Source organism: Chrysemys picta, chromosome 1, assembly GCF_011386835.1.
Source record: "Chrysemys picta bellii isolate R12L10 chromosome 1, ASM1138683v2, whole genome shotgun sequence".
NCBI classification, from domain to species: domain Eukaryota; kingdom Metazoa; phylum Chordata; order Testudines; family Emydidae; genus Chrysemys; species Chrysemys picta.
In genome coordinates this window covers 197,349,065-197,368,473 of record NC_088791.1, presented here as the reverse complement: position 1 = coordinate 197,368,473, position 19,409 = coordinate 197,349,065, and the positions used below count along the sequence as shown (strand labels likewise).

The 19,409-nt window shown below is 48.3% G+C and overlaps 1 protein-coding gene across 1 annotated transcript in view; it reads right to left on the bottom strand.

Moving 5' to 3' along the window:
• The window catches only part of LOC101943245 (interferon-induced GTP-binding protein Mx1-like), a 38,693-nt gene extending 23,180 nt beyond the window's left edge, over positions 1 to 15,513 (bottom strand). Inside the window, exons 1-4 of the mRNA XM_065577623.1 lie at positions 15,390 to 15,513; positions 10,292 to 10,374; positions 8,585 to 8,869; positions 5,948 to 6,140 (exon numbers count right to left, since the gene is read on the bottom strand). Of these exons, the coding sequence (XP_065433695.1) occupies positions 5,948 to 6,140; positions 8,585 to 8,722 (331 nt within the window). The 5' untranslated portion in view covers positions 8,723 to 8,869; positions 10,292 to 10,374; positions 15,390 to 15,513. The remainder of the gene's footprint in view (positions 1 to 5,947; positions 6,141 to 8,584; positions 8,870 to 10,291; positions 10,375 to 15,389) is intronic.
• Positions 15,514 to 19,409: the final 3,896 nt, after the last annotated feature.

The following is a 19,409-nucleotide window of genomic DNA, read 5'->3' as shown; positions in this document are numbered from 1 at the left end:
CCTTAGACTTGCTGGGAAATGAAGCTTCCCCTGGCCAGCACGAAGCCCTGCTGTGGGAGGAGCCCGAGGAGGTGACGGACCTGGAGACCCGCGGAGAACCTTGGGACTCATGGGAAACCCCAACTCTCAAGCCGGGAGGAAGCTATACACACCCGGGGGTGTGTGATGGACTGGTACCTTGCCCCCAGTAAGCCTCCGTGTGTTTTGGTAGGACCCCCCTGCTAAGCCAGTGGCAAGGTCCTACGTCGTCGTTAGGGCCGCAGGCCGGGGCCCGGTCGAGTGGGAGAGACTCTGGCCATTTGGCCGTACCGCCCGGCAACCAGGGACGATCCTATAGACTCTGGCCATTGGGCTGTACTGCCCGGCAACCAGGGGCGTAAACCCTCACAAGGTCTAAATTACCTGTTACCACTCAAGAAAGATCTTGGAGTCATTGTGCATAGTTCTCTGAAAACATCCACTCAATGTGCAGTGGAAGTCAAAAAAGCAAACAGAATGTTGGGAATCATTAAGAAAGGGATAGATGATAAGGCATAAAGTATCAGGTTGCCTCATATAAATCCATGGTACGTCCACATCTTGAATACTGCGTGCAGATTTGGTCGCCCCATCTCAAAAAAGATATATTGGAATTGGAAAAGGTTCAGAAAAGGGCAACAAAAATTATTAGGGGTATGGAACGGCTTCTGTATTAGGAGAGATTAATAAGATTGGGACTTTTCAGCTTGGAAAAGAGACGACTTAGGGGGGAATATGATTGAAGTCTATAAAATCATGACTGGTGTGGAGAGAGTAAATAAGGAAGTGTTAGCCAGGATGGGCAGGGATGGTGTTCCTAGTCTCTGTTTGCCAGAAGCTGAGAATGGGCGACAGGCAGGGTGACCAGATGTCCTGATTTTATAGGGACAGTCTGGGGCTTTGTCTTATATAGGCACCTATTAACCCCCACCCCCTGTCCCGTCTGGTCACCCTAGCGACAGGGGATGGATCACTTGATGATTACCTATTCTGTTCATTCCCTCTAGGGCACCTGGCATTGGCCACTGTCAGAAGACTGGATACTGGGCTAGATGGACCTTTGGTCTGACCCAATATAGCCATTCTTATGTTCTTTGGGACAAAGGTTCCTATTATCTGGCTAGGGAGCAGTGTTGGCACCACAGTGCTCGGGGTGGGGGCAGTGTGCAGTGCCCCATGGCCCCCCTGCCTAGGAGCTGGACCAGCTGCTGGCTGCTTCCAGGGTGCAGCACGGTGTCAGAACAGGAAGGGACTACTAGTTTTTACTGGCCGGCCACCAGGGTCCCTGAGTGCTGAGCAAGGCGACCCAGTGCCTTGCATTCTGTGATCCAGTACTGGGTCACGACCCAAAGTTTGAAAACCACTTTTCTAAGGCATTGGTCGGTGTTTAAAATCTTTCTGTAGTTCTGACCAAGGAAAACTTTATTTTAAATATGAAAATAGAGCCTCTAGAAAACAAAATTAAAAGCTGCATCTTGGCATAAGGGATGGTGTAGAATACACTAAAATACCGGATGTTATCAGAAAATAGTTTCATGTGCTTGAGACATTACTGCCCACCAAATATGAGCCACCCTGAAACTGTGGAGGTGTATTAGATTTCTTGGGGAATTTCAGTAACATACTCACTGAATGCGGCAACCCCCCTGAAAACATGACTAAGCTAAAGTATCAAGTCCCCTTTATATTCTTCAGTGATTGGAATTGGGTGCTGGTTATGAAGAGATCTAAACAAATGCATTTCTTGAACTAAAAATGTTTCCTTAATATGTTTCCTGATCTGTGTAGATCAATCATAATGATAAAGCAAAAATTAGATATACTATAGCAAAAGTGATAAAAATTCAAGTATTTACTGAGGAATTGAGAGATTTTTTTCAACTGGTAGGGAGTTTGCAGTTTGTTTGTTTTTTATTTATTGTAATGAGTAAGGATGGGCATCCTTCTGAACCACAAATAGTCCCTCTTACCTAGTAGAACACTTCTAGATGTTTCCCACCTGACTGGAAAAAGTGACTTACTGCTCGAGGATATAGCCATAACTTGAACTGGTCAAAAATTTTCTGACAATTTCCAGCAATGTTCTGAATCAGAAAATGCTGATTCAACAAAATCAAAATGTTCATAGAATCGCAGAACTAGAAGGGCCCTCAAGAGGTCATCTAGTCCAGTCCCTTGCAGGATTAGGTATTATCTAGTTCTAAACCATCCCTGACAGGTGTTTGTCTAGAGGTGGGCAAACTACAGCCCGTGGGACCCTCCTGCCCGGCCCCTGAGCTCCTGGCCTGGGAGGCTAGCCCCCAGCCCCTGCCCTGCGGTTCCCCCTCCCCTTCAGCCTCAGCTCGCCCCGCCGCTGGTGCAATGGGCAGTGGGGCTGCCAGCTCCTGGGGCAGCGCAGCTGCAGAGCCCGGCCTGACCTGGTGCTCTGTGCTGCGCGGTGGCGTGGCTGGCTCCAGCTGGGCGGCGCAGCTGTAGCACCGCCAGCCACCGGTGCTCCAGGCAGCGCGGTAAGGGGCTGGGGACAGGGAGGGTTGGTTGTCGCTCTTCTCTGGACTTTTACCAATTTGTCCACATCTTTCCTGAAATGTGGCTCCCAGAACTGGACACAATACGCCAGTTGAGGCCTAATCAGCACAGAATAGAGCGGAAGAATTACTTCTCATGTCTTGCTTACAACACTCCTGCTAATACATCCCAGAATGATGTTAGCTTTTTTTGCAACAGTGTTACACTGTTCACTCATATTTACCTTATGGTCCACTATGACCACCAGATCCCTTTCCGCAGTACTCCTTAGGCATTCATTTCCCATTTTGTATGTGTGTAACTGATTGTACTCCATTTAGGAAGGAACAAAAGTCATTAAGCACCTCTGCTATTTCCACATTTTCTGTTGGTATTCCTTCCCCCCTCATTGAGTAACGGGCCTACTCAGTCCGTGGTTTTCCTCTTGCTTCTAATGTATTTGTAGAATGTTTTCTTGTTACCCTTTATGTCTCTAGCTAGTTTGATCTCGTTTTGTGCCTTGGCCTTTCTAACTTTGTCCCTACATACTCGTGTTATTTGTTTATGTTCATCCTTTGTAATTTGATCTAGTTTCCACTTTTTGTAGGACTCTTCTTTGATTTTTAGATCATTGAAGATCTCCTGGTTAAGCCTTATCTTTCCTATGCAGTGGGATAGTTTGCTCTTTTGCCATTAATAATGTCTCTCTGAAAAACTGCCAACTGTCTTCAATTGTTTTTCCCCTTTGACTTGCTTCCCATGGAATCTTACCTACCAACTCCCTGAGTTTGCTAAAGTCTGCCTTCTTGAAATCCATTGTCTTTATTGTGCTGTTCTCCCTCCTACCATTCCTTAGAATCATGAACTTTTATCATTTTATAACTTTCACCCAAAACTGCCTTCCACTTTCAAATTCTCAACCAGTTCCTCCCTATTTGTCAAAATCAAATGTAGAACAGCCTCTCCGCAGTAGCTTTCTCCACCTTCTGAAATAAAGAATGGTCTCCAATACATTCCAAAAACTTGTTGGACAATCTGTGCCCTGCTGTGTTGTTTTCCCAACAGATGTCTGCGTAGTTGAAGTCCCCCATCACCACCAAGTCCTGTGTTTTGGATGATTTTGTTAGTTGTTTAAAAAAAGCCTCATCCACCTCGTTAGGTGGTCTGTAGTAGACCCCTACCATGACATCACCCTTGTTTTTTACCCCTTTTATCCTTACCCAGAGACTTTCAACAACTCTGTCTCCTATTTCCATCTCAACCTCAGTCCAAGTGTATACATGTTTAATATATAAGGCTACACCTCCTCCCTTTTCCCCCGCCTGTCCTTCCTGAGCAAACTGTACCCTTCTATACCAATAGTCCAGTCATGCATATTATCCCACCGAATCTGTCTGATGCCAACTATGTCATAGTTGTGTTTATTTACTAGCATTTTGAGTTCTTCCTGCTTATTCACCATACTTTTCACATTAGTATTCAGACATCTAAGACACTGATTTGATTTCCAGCCCCCGAGTTCTGTGTCATCTCTCCTTTATGTTGCAGGGGGATTCATAGATTCATAGATTCTAGGACTGGAAGGGACCTCGAGAGGTCATCGAGTCCAGTCCCCTGCCCGCATGGCAGGACCAAATACTGTCTAGACCATCCCTGATAGACATTTATCTAACCTACTCTTAAATATCTCCAGAGATGGAGATTCCACAACCTCCCTAGGCAATTTATTCCAGTGTTTAACCACCCTGACAGTTAGGAACTTTTTCCTAATGTCCAACCTAGACCTCCCTTGCTGCAGTTTAAACCCATTGCTTCTGGTTCTATCCTTAGAGGCTAAGGTGAACAAGTTTTCTCCCTCCTCCTTATGACACCCTTTTAAATACCTGAAAACTGCTATCATGTCCCCTCTCAGTCTTCTCTTTTCCAAACTAAACAAACCCAATTCTTTCAGCCTTCCTTCATAGGTCATGTTCTCAAGACCTTTAATCATTCTTGTTGCTCTTTTCTGGACCCTTTCCAATTTCTCCACATCTTTTTTAAAATGCGGTGCCCAGAACTGGACACAATACTCCAGCTGAGGCCTAACCAGAGCAGAGTAGAGCGGAAGAATGACTTCTCGTGTCTTGCTCACAACACACCTGTTAATACATCCCAGAATCATGTTTGCTTTTTTTGCAACAGCATCACACTGTTGACTCATATTTAGCTTGTGGTCCACTATAACCCCTAGATCCCTTTCTGCCATACTCCTTCTAGACAGTCTCTTCCCATTCTGTATGTGTGAAACTGATTTTTCCTTCCTAAGTGGAGCACTTTGCATTTGTCTTTGTTAAACTTCATCCTGTTTACCTCAGCCCATTTCTCCAATTTGTCCAGATCATTTTGAATTTTGACCCTGTCCTCCAAAGCAGTTGCAATCCCTCCCAGTTTGGTATCATCCGCAAACTTAATAAGCTTACTTTCTATGCCAATATCTAAGTCGTTGATGAAGATATTGAACAGCGCCGTCCCAAAACAGACCCCTGCGGTACCCCACTCGTTATGCCTTTCCAGCAGGATTGGGAACCATTAATAACAACTCTCTGAGTACGGTTATCCAGCCAGTTATGCACCCACCTTATAGTAGCCCCATCTAAATTGTATTTGCCTAGTTTATCGATAAGAATATCATGCAAGACCGTATCAAATGCCTTACTAAAGTCTAGGTATACCATATCCACAGCTTCACCCTTAACCACAAGGCTCGTTATCCTATCAAAGAAAGCTATCAGATTGGTTTGACATGATTTGTTCTTCACAAATCCATGCTGGCTGTTCCCTATCACCTTACCACCTTCCAAGTGTTTGCAGATGATTTCCTTAATTACTTGCTCCATTATCTTCCCTGGCACAGAAGTTAAACTAACTGGTCTGCAGTTTCCTGGGTTGTTTTTATTTCCCTTTTTATAGATGGGCACTATATTTGCCCTTTTCCAGTCTTCTGGAATCTCTCCCGTCTCCCATGATTTTCCAAAGATAATAGCTAGAGGCTCAGATACCTCCTCTGGGATGTGTTGACTTAACCAAAATTTAATTTAGAAAAATCTAAACTATTGACTTTGGGTTTTTTTTTTCATTTCAAATGACTTTTTGTTTCAATTTTTATTTTATATTCTAAGTTATAATAGAACATAAAGTCAACATTGAAACAAAACATTTCGATGTTATTGAATCTAAATGTTTCAATTGACCCAAAATAACATTTTTCTGTATGATGGGATTGGGAAAATACAAATTCTTTTGGGTTGTGCCAAGCATGAATCTTAACCCAACTTTCAGTGTGCCCAAACTGACATGAAGTACAGAATATCAGATAGAAACACACCACTGCAACTCGGGGAAGAGTCAGATTTCTGAGATGAAAAGGTGAAAGGTAAATTCTTACCACTGCCTCTAGGAAGAGCGACTCCGGACAGGGCTTCTAGAACTGAGCTTTTTCCAGAACTCTGGTCTCCAATCACTGCAATTGCTGGCAAAGCCAGGTCCTTTTCTACTCCGAGCGCTCTCAGGGAGTCAATGAGATCAATACAGGGACGGATTTTCTCCTCATAGTAGTTGTACAAGGTGTGTTCTGTGTTCTGTAAGAATAGTGTTTCATTTAATTTGAGCTTGTTTCACAGAATCAGGCGAAGTTAAACATGTCTATGCCATAAATGATGTACATCATCAGCAAACTATACTTCACACCACCAGACCACTCGCTTTGTACTGTGAGCTACAAGCCTTCTGTAGTATTCTTGACAAGGTAAACACACTTCTGTAAGTTCAGCAAAATTTAGCTAATTTGCACCAATGGCTGAAATATCTATTGCAAATTACTGAATTTTATAAATTAGCAAGTAAGTGAATATGCAATAAGAAAAGTAAGAACAACACCCCATCAAATGTACTTTGTTCAGTTATTTTTGGTAACTGCAGTTTTTTTTCTTTCATTTATTTATAATGCATCATACATTTACAGTGCAAATATTTGTAATAAAAAATAAATATAAAGTGAGCACTGTACACTTTGTATTCTGTGTTGTAACTGAAATTAATTTATTTGAAAATGAGTAAACATCCAAAAATATTTAAAATAAATGGTATTCTATAGTTTAACAGCATGATGAATCACGTGATTAATCGTGATTTATTTTTTTAATCGCTTGACAGCCCTAATTTTATGATTTAACAGGTCAGGCAGCTTCCTATTTTAATCTAAAATTTGGTATCTGTGTATAGAGATAAAGAGCTAAATTCTTATCTCCCAGCCTGAATTAAAAACACTATTTCAGGAAATAAATATATGAAAAGACAAATACAGAATAGCTATCTTTAGTGATAAGTAAAACAATACTTATCACCAGAAGAAAATATTTTTGAACCCCCGGAGCATAACTGCAATGCTTATTATCTAATAACTTTATTTAACTGTTTTATTAACTTTAGTATAAATTTTTCAAAAGTCTATTCTGGTTTTCTCAGTGTTAAACATAGGAAACATTAAATAAGAGTCTTGGTATTTCTACCAATTTCTGTTGAATGCACTGGAGCCTCGTGTAGAAGAACAAAAACCCAAATCCCATAATATCTGTTTAAAGTTTCTTATTGTGAATATTCATTAAGGTATACATTCTAGGGGAAAGCTGGAGTTAGGCTGTGGCCCTTCTATTTTCGATGCCTACTTTTTTTTTTTTTTTTTTTTTTAAATCTGTAAATGAAATGCAGGTGCAAATCTTAGGGCTTGGCTACACTTGCAAGTTAGAGCGCATTAAAGCAGCCCAGGCGCCCTAGCTCTCGACCAGTCTACACTGGCAAGGCACTTAGAGTGCCTGGACTCTGCAGCTGGAGCGCTCCTGGTAATCCACCTCCACAAGAAGCATAGCGCTTGCTGCTCCTTGGCTGAAACACCCGGGCGTCAGTGTGAATGAGGTGTTGCATTACTGCACTGTGATTGGTCTCCAGAAACATCCCATAATTCCCTTAAGTCAAGTGGCCACTCTTGTTATTGTTTTGAACTCGGCTGCAGGCATGCAGATATCCCCTTTCAAAGCTCCGTTTCTGACAGCCGGCATGCTTATCTGCTCCGGGACAAAACAACCATTACTGTGGAATGCTGCTTGCTGTGAGTGTGTGAGAGAGGGGGGAGCGAAGGGGGTCTGCTGCTGTCTGCACTTACAAGACAGCATGCTGACACATTCTCAGCACCCCAAGAACCCACTCTCTCTCCCCCCACATACACACAACACACTCCCTGTCACACCTCACCCCCATTTGAAAAGCATGTTGCAGCCACTTGAATGCTGGGATAGCTACCACAATGCACTGCTCTCTGTGGCGTTGCAAGAGCTACTAATGTGGCCACACCAGTGCACTTGAATCAGACAGTGTGAACACACTGCAGCACTTTCCCTACTGTGCTCTCCGAGGGCTGATTTAACACACAGCGCTCTACATCTACAAGTGTAGCCAGGGCCAGCTCCAGGGTTTTTGCCGCCCCATGCAGCCAAAAAATAAATAAAAAGCCACGATCATGATCTGCGGCACTTACGCCGTGACTCTACCGCCGCCGCTTCATTCTTCATCGGCAATTTGGCAGCAGGTCCTTCCTGCCGAGAGGGACTGAGGGACCCGCCGCCGAAGAGCTGGATGTGCCGCCCCCTTCCATGTGCCGCCCCAAGCACCAGCTTGCTATGCTGGTGCCTGGAGCCGGCCCTGAGTGTAGCCATGCCCTTAGTAATTACATGACTGAGCACCTGACCCCGATCCTGCAAAGATTTACACATATGATTTACAAAGTATTATACGAGTCAAAGGGATTTACATATGTGCATGAAGTTAAACATGTGCATAAGTATTTGCAGGATTGGTGCCCAGACTTTTTCACACAGAGACAGAATTATTTTGATCCGTGCCTGCAAATCATGTGTGCAGAAGTGAAGTCAGACTGCTGAAAATTCAGCCCTAAATGACAGCAGCAGCTGAGCATTAAAATCTCAGAAGAGGTGTCAGTTTTCACTCAAGTGCCAAGTATCCGACTTGCCTCATTCTGTTGCTCTTCGAGATCAGAGATTCCCCCTTGCTGTTTCATCTCTTCTTGATATTTCTCAGACTCCGCACACTGGGCTGCTGCTATCTGTCTCTGAATCATCTCATTCCACTCTGGAGGTGCACTCTGCATGCAAGGGTGTGGCACTGCAGTAGCTCCTTTTGACTCTGTTGGTTGCAGTCTTGTTAAAGCTTCTTTTGACTGTGTTGGGAGTGATCCTGGAAAAACTGCTTTAGACTGTGGGTCAATCAGCCCAGCCGCCCAATCAGCAGCCGTACTCTGCATGGAAGGGAGGGAGGGAGGCGAGGGAGAAAAAACCCCCGGACATTTTAACCTTGTTACCAATTCCTCCCGGATGGCTATTTAGAGACGCAAAAGCCGAACATGTCCAGGGAAATACGGACGGATGGTAACCCTAAGGTTACCCTAAAGTAGGAGAGATGGGGAGGAAGGCAGAGAGCATATTAGTCAGTTGAGAGACTGCATTAGCTTAGTGGGGTCTGTCCTCAGCCTCTTCCCAGGGAGAGGTGAGGGTGCTCCCTGCTTCTCTCAGGCAAACAGACCCCAAGACCCACTTAACTGCTCCTAGCCCCCCCTTTTTAAGCTCCCCCGCCCTCAGGATCCTTGCCCCAGTGTCTTTTCTCCCTCAGGGCACAGCCCTGGGCCCTCACCTCTCCCTAGAGTGACTCCCCTTTCCCAACCCACCGGTTCCAACCCCCCTGGCCACTGGGGATTCTCTGCTTCTTCCCCTCCACAACTGGGGCCCCTGTGCTTCCCCTCCCACCTTGACTGACTCTTTACTTGCCTGCCCCATCCCCAGAGGCCCTAGTGCAGTGGAGGAAACTGACTGTGGGTGTCACAACCAGACAACCCCAGCTCCTGGAGGAGGGGACCTGCCTGCATGGTGCAGCAGGTAAGAGCTCTGACTGGGGCTGGGGCGTGTGCTGCGACTAGACCTCTGGAGCAAAACTCGGGAGGGGAAGGAGGAGCCTCTCCACCCTCCTTAAATTGCGCCCCTGGCCAAGGCTCCCACACAGCCCCAGGGCATTTCATTTTTCAAAAGGACAAATCTGGACAACTAGTGGCTGGCTTTGCTTCTTAGGGACACTCCCTTTGCTTAAAAATGGCCTGTAAAAGAACAAAAAAGGGGGTGTGGCCTTTCTGCTGCATTATATTGTGAAAAGCAGAACTGGAAGTTTTTTCTTTTTTCTTTTCCTGTTTAGTTTTAATGTAGTAAAAATTCAGGTTTTGTCTCCCCTCCTTTTCCTGGAAAAATATCTGAATGGCTGGAGAAACAGGAGGTTTATGATCTCAGTTACTATGGCAATTAGACTGAGAGAGGCAGTGATTTTTTTTTTTCTTTAATGTGGTTGGTTTAAAAATGGAGGGGGCGTTTGTTTTTATTAAAAACCTACTTAATTGAGATGCTTGAAAAAAGGAGTAAGAAGAAAAATTCTTTAGTGGAAGTATCATAACCCTCATCCCTTTAATCAATGGCTGATCCAGACTTCTGGGTCTTCTAAAACAAGCCTATAGCAAAATGGGGAAGACTAGACTTGACATTAGTTACAGTTCTAATGCATGAAACCAGCAGGGGAGAAAAAAAATAGAACTTTTTAAAAAAACCCAACCATTTAGGGTTTCTTTATACTTCATAAACAAGAAAAAGTTGTACATGTCCAACTTCATTGTTAAACTCACCTTAAATCAACACTTTGCCGGCCTTCAGTCCTGGCCCTGAGGCAGCTGAGCTAGACTGGGTAGCAATCAGTCCCAAACTGCTCCTGAAAACCCATGTTAATCAGTGGAGATATCTCATCCAAGGAAAAATACATGGTTGAAATAGGGACATTTGAAAATGAAAAAAATAAACAAACGAATAGAGGAATTTTTTGAAAAAAAATGTCATTTTTTAACTAGCTATAGAGCTGGCTGAATTTTTTTCAAATTTTGTGAAAAAAAGTTATTTTTCAAAAGTATTCCACAGTTCTCTCCTCCTTCTTTCCCTCCCCTTTGTTGTTGTCGACAGGACTGCTGCTAGTAAAGTCACACATTATTCCCTTCCAGAGCAACCTGTAACCCCATTCATCAATATAATACTGGATTAATTTTTTCCTTCACCTTTATGTATTTATCTCCCAGTGTGTCATGAATCCATTCCTAAATATACTGAAATAGCACCCACTGATTTCATTATTAGTAATGAAAATTAAGCATTAATTAACAAGTTTTTTTTAATATGTGACCCTAACTAGAATCCTGCTCACTTTCCGATGGCTGTTTTGGAGCTGTGGTGCTAAAAGAAAGGGCCTAAATTTAGGCCATGTCTACACTACCACTTATAATGATAAAATTTACGTCGCTCAGAGGTGTGAATATTCCAGCCCCTTGAGTGACATAAATTATGCTGGCATAAATGGGAGTGTGCACAGTGCTATGTTGGGAGAGGAGTTTCTCCCATTGCCCGTTAGGGGTGGTTTAATTATGCCAAAGGGAGATCTCTCTCCTGTCATCTTAGGGCTTGGCTACACTTGCAAGTTAGAGTACATAAAATCAGCCCTAGGCACCCTAACTCCTGAGGTGTCCACACTGGCAAGGCACTTAAAGTGCCTGGACTCCGGGGCTGGAGCGCTCCTGGTAATCCACCCCCACGAGAAGCATAGAGCTTGCTGCGCCCTGGCTGAAACGCCCAGGTGTCAGTGTGCACAATGTGTTGCATTACTGTGCTGTGATTGGCCTCTGGAAACGTCCCATAATCCCCTGAAGTCAAGTGGCCACTCTGGTCATTGTTTTGAACTTGGCTGCAGGCATGCGGATATCCCCTTTCAAAGCTCCGTTTCTGACAGCCGGCATGCTTATCTGCTCCGGGACACAAAGCAAACCATTACTGTGGACTGCTCCTGCTGCAGAGGCAGGCGTTTCTGCGTGTGTGTGTGTGTGTGTGAGAGAGAGGTGAGGGGGGTGGGTCTGCTGCTGTCTGAACTTACAAGACAGCATGCTGACACACTCTCTGCCCCCCAAAACACACTGTCTCTTCCCCCACAGACACACAACACACTCCCTATCACACTCCACCCCACCATTTGAAAAGCACACTTCAGCCACTTGCATACTGGGATATTGCATACTGGGATAGCTACCATAATGCACTGCTGAGCTCCCATGTCCTGGGCAGCAGGGGCAGATTTACCATGAAACACAGTGCCCTGGCATGAGGCCCCCCAACAACAGGGGGCTCCAGGGCCGGGCACTCGGGCAGCTCAGCATCGGCACACCTCCTGCAGGGGGGCTGCTCCACGGGGGGGGGGGGGGCTGCGGGGGTAGAAGCTGTGGGGAGCAGAAGAGCAGGGAGGGAGGCTCACCCACAGTCTCAGGGGAGCATGCAGAAGGTGCGGGTGGCAGAAGGAGCATAGGGCAGAGGCACAGCCGGCCAGAGAGAAGCGGCGCTTTGATGGGGAAACCGCTGCTTCTCTCCGGCTGCGTGGCTGCCCCTGCTCCACTTGAGTCCTCCAGCCCGTGCTCGCAGGGCCAGATTCAGAAAGGGGGCGGGGTTTTAGGGGCTGAAGCCTGCAGCCCAGGGCTCTGGGGCCCACTTAGCCTGGGCTGCAGCCCCTAAAGCCCCTGCGTTCCGGCCCTTCCTGGCGGGGAGTGACTCCGAGAATTACAGCCAATGGTAGGGTTACCATACGTCCGGATTTTCCCCGGACATGTCCGGCTTTTCGGACCTCAAATCCCCGTCTGGGGGGAAATCCCAAAAAGCCGGACATGTCTGGAAAAATAGGGAGGGAGGGCCCGGCGGTGCTCGGCCGGGGCTGCTGGGGCAGGGGCCGGCGGCGCGGTGCTCGGGAGGGGCCGGCGGCGCGGTGCTGGGCCGGGGGCCGGAGCCGGGGGCTGGCACGGTGCCGGGCCGGGGGCGCGGTGCTGGGCCGGGGGGGGGGGGGGGGGGGCGCGGGCACTTGGCCGGGGACCAGTGCCCCAGGGCCCGAGCCAAGCCGGGCGGGAGACGCCGGGGCCAGAGCCTCTTGGCCTGGGCCGGCCGACCGCCGGAGGGGGCCGCTCGGCCAGGGGGGCCGGACTGGGCCGCACCCCACCCCAACCCCAGTTTACCTGCTGCCTCCCTGTTTCAGGCTTCCCGCGAATCAAAAGCAGGGGAGGGGGAGGAGCAGGGGGCGGAGCGTTCAGGGGAGGGGGCAGAGTTGGGGCGGGGCTGGGGCGGGGAAGGGGTGGAGTTGGGCGGGGCCGGGGCCCCATGGAGTGTCCTCCTTTTTAAAAATTAAAATATGGTAACCCTAGCCAATGGGAATTGTGGGGGGTGGTGCCTGTGGGCAAACACAGGGCAGCACGGAGCCACCTGAACTCCCTGCACCAAAGGGGAGCTGTCCCAGGTAAGTGCCCTGAGCCCCCTCCCACACCCTAACTCCTGGCCAGACCCCCCATCCCCAGTCTGTTCCCACACATGAACTCCCACCCAGACCCTGCACCCCAACCCTGAGCCCCCTCCCGCACCCTAACTCCCACCCAGACCCTGCACCACCAGTCCCAGCTCACTCCCACACCCTAACTCCCTCCCAAACCCTCCACCTCCAGCCCTGAGCCCCAGGAGGAGAATGCAGAAAAAAATGAAGGGGGGGGGCAAAAATGAAGCTGAGCACAGGGCCCCACTAACTCTAAATCCGCTTCTGCTGGGCAAAGTCCTTTGAGGCTGGGGACTCCACTCCCCAGCAATGCTACCGCCAGTGCCAGTGCCCCCCTGCCTTCCTGGGGTGACTCTTGCAAGGAGGCTGCTGCCCCACTGAGAAGCCCAGGAGGGGCAGAGACTCCCCAGTGGTGGCAGTGAGGAGAGAGGTGAGGAGTCAGGGACTGGAGAGGTATCACCCTAGCTACCAGAACATCATCCCTGGGTAGGGGGATGTAGAGAGCATCGCCACCAGAGATTGTGGGGGCAGGGAGTGGGGGATGCATTACTCCAGATGTGTCATCCTTAGGTTATGGGGAAACATGGGAGGCATCCTTCCAGATGGGTGGGCAGGGACTGGTGAGGGGGATGGCACCCTCGGATAAGAGGGGCCATGGCGGGGTGTCACCCCCCCCAGGTGGGGGGGGCAGGGACTTGTGGGGGCATCACTATCAGATAACAGGGGACATGGGGGGGTGTCACTCCACCCAAATGGGGGGGACAAAGACTGGTGGGGGGCATCACCCCCAGATGGGGGGCCAGGGAGAGAGATTCTCCCCCAGCAACAGGAAGCGGGGGGGAGGAGTGTGGGGTCAGGGAGGGGATCCCCCTGCTCTTCACCACCTCCCAGTTGCCTGGCAGGGGGAATCCCCCTGTGGGGTGGGCAGGTGGAGGAATCCTAGTTGTGGGGAACTCACATTGGGGTCCTGCCCCTTTCCTGGTGGCAAAAGTGGAGTTAGCCAGGTTTGTCCCTGCAGGGTGCAGGAGGGTCCGCAGGGAGGGGTGCATCTATTGGGCCCTCCCTGGAGTGGGGGGAGGTATCTTGGGGGGAATCCCCATGGACAGTATGGGGGGGGGGCTCTATCAGTCCCTCCCTTGGTTAGGAGGTATGGGATCGTGGGGAGGTTCCCTATGGGGCGTGGGTCTGTCAGTCCCTCCCCCAGGCAGGTGGTGCGAGATCTGGGGGAGGGTCCCTTATAGGAGGGTGCTGGATCCTGGCGGCTTCCCTAAAGGGAGTGTGCGGGCAGGGGGGAGTATGGGGTTCTGTCGAGCCCTCCCCAGGATGTGTGTGGAACCCTGGGGGATTCCCTGTGGAGGGGTGCAGGGAGGGTGTCACTGGGTGGAGTGTGTATTGGTGTCCATTGGTCCCTTCCTAGGGCAGGGGGTGCTGGAGCTGGGGGGGGTTCCCAATGGGAGTGTGGCAGGGGTCTGTTGGTCCTTCCCAAGAGTGAGGGGATGCAGGGTTGGCCTGTCAGTCCCTCCCCGGGATGGTCGGGGTCCATGGGGGTTCCCTATGAAGTATGGGGGAGTCTGCAGGAGTGCAGGATCTGGGGGGGTTCCTATGGGCATGCGAGGGGGGGGGAGATAATCTCTGAGAGTGAGGGGTGGGAGGGGGCAGGATCTGGGGAGGGGATCTGTTGGTCCCTTCCCAGGCAGGGCTACAGGATCTAGGGAGGTCCCTATGGGGTGCAGGGGGTTCCTGGAGGGTGAAGGGGAGGTCTGTTGGTCCCTCCTTGGGGCAGGGGGGATGGGATATGGGGGGGTGGTTGGTCCCCATGCAAGTGCAGGGGTGTCTGTGAGGCTGTGGAGGGGGTCTGTCAATCGGTAAATCTGAAAGTTAGACCTATACCCACTATTAATAATATTAAGCCCCCACCTACACCTCCCAAAGATAGAAGTCAACCTATGCCTATGTCTAAAGCCCATCCTTTTTGCTATACTTTAACTTCTCACAGCCTCCCACAGGAGATGAAAGTTGGACCAGTGTTCACAGCACTGAAAACTATTAGAGGATTATCCAGGCTGTCTCTCTCTCACACACACACTCATCTAAAAATGCATCATTACTTTAACAATTTAAAACTTTGGCTCCCAGCACATCCTCATAAAGAGGTAACAAACTTTGTATTTATTTTGTATCCTGAATCTGTATGCTGATAGAGATACTGATAATTTTATAGAGGAAATGCCTATGCCCAGTAACTCATTTAGTCTTCTCTCTTATTTCAGATTTCCTTGCAGTGTCTACCAGCCTACCCACACTTAGCTATGAAAAGAGATGAACTAAACATACCCACAAACTTTTAAATACTTACTGAAAAGAGGCAAAAGAAAAATTCCTACCTGTGTTGAGCTCGGTTCAAGAGGAAACTATCTAATACAGAATGTCTTTGTTCTTCAGCTTGTCACCAGCTCCACCCACAATACATGACAGAAAACAGGAGAAATGAAAGTAACTCAAAAGCTTACCACTGGTAGCAGCACTGTGAATTGAGTTTGCAATGCAATACATTTTCTTTCTTTTACACTTTTGTCACTCACTCCATCCACATTCTCAGGCAGTAACCAGGGGAAATGAAACTAACTGGAAAGAGTATCCTTAGCATCACTGTAAATTAGTTTCACAATGGAATTCATGTTTCTAGAATCAGTGTTGCATTTACTCTCACATGTTGTATTTATATAGGGCAGGGGTGGCCAACCTGAGCCTGAGAAGGAGCCAGAATTTACCAATGTACATTGCCAAAGAGCCACAGTAATACGTCAGCAGCCCCCATCTGCTCCCCAGCCCCAGGTGCCTCCCGCCTGCCGGCAGTCCCCGCCAATCAGCACCTAATCAGTCTTAATGCCCCCCCGCACATTCAAAAACCAATTTCTTCAACAATCCCAGTCAATCTCCCCAAACACACAAACTTGAGCCTACTCCCCTCAATCCATTGTCTCTTCAGCCTCCAGCCTCTTTTGTCCTGGTCGTCTCCTCTCCATGCAGCATCCCTAGCTCCAGGTTCCTTCTCTACTTCCCCTTACTCCCATCCAGGCTCCCTGGCCTCTTTTCTCTTCTTTCCACACTCCCCCCAGTTCTCCACCCAAATTCCTTTTTTTCCGCCGGGCTAATCTCCCATTGAGGGTCCCCAGCACCAAGGTCCCCAATTCATTCCCCCTCTCAGATGCAAAAGTATCATTATTATTAGCGCTGGGTGGGAAATGTTTTTTCCCTTCCCATGAACATTTCAAGATATTGAAAAATTGTCCCATCCTGAATCCGGATGTGTAGGGTTCCTCGGGTCTCCTTGGAGGAGCCCCCTTCAGTGGCAATGGGGAATTGGTGCTCGCATTAAATGGGGTGATCAGTTATTATGGTTTGCAGCTGAGCCATGGGGCAAGTGGCAGTTCTGGCCTCCTGGATGGGGGATAGGCTAGGCTAGTAAGAAGTCTGTGGCTCAGGGCTCCTGCCCAAGGGCTAAACTGACAAATAGTCAATAGCTCAGGCCTTCTGCAATGCGCTCTCTGTGGGATATTTAACTAGTATTTTAATTCCTCTGCACAGAGGCGAAGCGGCGGGGGGGGCGGCGGGTACATAGGGTCACATGCCCCCAGACTTCTGTTTCTATTTGCCAGCCCCGCTCGGTCACATGGTGCGGCTGGGCCTCCTCCTGGCGCAGCAGCTGCTGGAGCTGGTGAGCTGGGAACTGCACCCAACAGGGAGAGGCAGGAGCAACAGCTGGGAGCTGCAAGGAGGGAAGACTGAGGGTAATGGGGAAGAGCTGCTTGCGGAGGGGACGGGGACATTTAAATTGTGGCCCTCCCCCACTATTGGCAGGTACAGGTTGTCTCTGCCTCTGCTACTTTGGCCTTGTAGAAGTTGGGAGGGCGAAGGTTCTGGCGCCCTTGTCATAAGGTCTTAGATCGTCACACGAAGAGGAATCCCATTCTGCTTCCTGTGTCAGGAAGCCCATCAGATGCGGGGGTGGGCTCTGTCCCCCAGGATGTTCCAAGGTGTCGCTCACATAGTGGCGAGGGAGAGCAGTTCAGCTGCTGAGCCATCTCCCTCCGTGATGAAGAGCCCTGGCTTCATCCATGGTAGATCTTTTCCAAAAGAGCTGAGGAACTCAGGTGAGAGCTGGACCCTCCCAAGAATGAGGGACATTAATATGGGACAGCACTTACAGGGACATTCCTGCCCCTTCCCCATATGTGTGCAATTATGCCCCCTGCCATATGTATCCCCAGTCTCTCCCACTGTCACCCCCCCCACACACACACACACAGTGTGGGGGAAGACAGAAGCCATCCATGCCCCCCACATCCATGAAACCCTTAGTAATGTTCTCCACGTAGGCCTTTTGACTCCCCATCAGCAGAGGGGAGACATGGAGCTGAAGCTGTCTGAGACACTGTCACCAGCTCTATTCCAGTGGCTCCATCCTTGTCTGGTGAGCCTTCTGCAGATCAGCAACAGGGATTCCCACTCTGCCAAACCTGACGTGATTCATCATCACAACAGGAAGGCAGCAGGGAGGCTGATGATGTCCCTTGGAGCCGGAATGCTTATGAGGGGAGCCAGAGATGTGTCCCCAAACTTCTCTATAATTGCAATCTTCCCAGCTGCCTGCGTTTGATCTCATTCTCCCTGCCACACACCCCTCCTCTCTCTCCTCCAATTGGGAGGATTCAGTCAAGTCTTTGGCTGGGGAAAAAAAATCTGTTTCTCCAGTGAGTGGGTTTGGGATCAAGTTACACTTTGGGCTCTATCTCTGCGGTGAAAAAGGCAAGAGAACTACTTTTTGTTTAAAGGAAGTGTATTGTTCCTACTGTGCCTGACAAGGTCTCCTAAGCATACCAGATATGAAGAACCACAGTATCCTCCCAAGCTGTATGGCCCAGTAGCTAGGAAACCAGAGTGGGACACAAAAGAGCTAAGTTCTAGTCCCAGCTCTGCCAATAAGCTTGTGTGACCTTAGGCAAGTCACTTCACTGCCTTGTGTCTTCCAACTCCCCCCATCTTTGCTGTCTTCTCCAGTTCAATTGTAAGCTCTTTGGAGCAAGAACTGTCTCTCATTATTTGTTTGCACAGTGTGTAGCACAATGGGGGCCTAATACCTTTCGGCACCTCTAGGTGCTACAAATAATTAATAGTAATGTTGATGATTAGCTTCATAAAACTATATTTTGGTATTGTACACCAGATAACATCTAAGGGAATCCATCCAGTGACATTAATTTTATTTCTCTGTTTTTTTTTCCACTACAAAATTGCCAAAAAAACCCCAAAACTTTAGAAACTGAAAACCCCCTCTATTGTTATGGCATTATAAATCAGCAAGCCCATGTACAAATCACTTTACATTTTCCAGAAGAATTCAGTGGCAGCCCAAGACTTAACCTATCATCAATTTGGAGGCTAAGCTGTCTTTCTCTTTTTAGTATTATTATTAAAGGGGGGGGGGGGCAAACTCAGACTTCTTATGAAAACTCAGCAGCATCTTTATGTAGCAACTGGTATAGCTGCATAACAGGAGCAAACATGAGGAAAAAAGGATGTGACAGCTAGCAGTGAGTAAACAAAAATTACTCTGTGTATTGCAATTTAATGAGACGCTCCTCACACCTTCTCTTTTTCTGCTGTTGGATTGCTCCCTTTAACAGCAATTTCACAAGAATTCTCGTTTGGCAGTTTATAATTTTATCCATTCTTCCCTTTTAATCACCTCAAAATGACATGGATGCAAACTTCTCTGGGGCTCATGCACATTCGGTCATTCATGGGAGTTTTTCCTCTTTGCCTACATCAGTTTCAGTTTCCGTGCTTCAGACCCAAGAACAGAAACTGAAATTTAGCAGAGTGGAAGAAAACAGAAGTAAGAAGACAGTGATGGGGGAGGTGAGAAGAGAGAAAAAAGAGTGGGTGAAAGAGGGTGATAGAAAATGAGGTGGAGAGAAAGGAGGGAGACTGGAAAGAGAGGGAAATGTGATAGAGAAAGATAGGGGAAAGGGAAAAGGAAGAGGAAAACAGGGGAAGGCAAGACTAAGAACAGGGAGGGGAAGTTATAATCCCTGAAGGAGAGAGGAAGGAAATGGAAGGGGAAGTGCTGGTATTCCCCAGTGCTAGATGGTTGGGCTTGTTGTTGTCGAAGATGAGCTCTGGGGCATTTATTCCAGTGCTCCTAGTATAGGGAGGCAGCTGCAGACATTGCGGGGGTGCAATGTGCTGCGCTCCCAGGTTCATTGCCAAGAATAAGGTACACATCTGGCCCCCTACAAGGCCTTTCCAGCAGTGACTTTTATTGACTGTTCCAGGAGGGCCTCCCAACTCAGTAAAGAATCTGCTCTTAAGCCTACCTGCCTTTCCCAGACTTGAAGTAT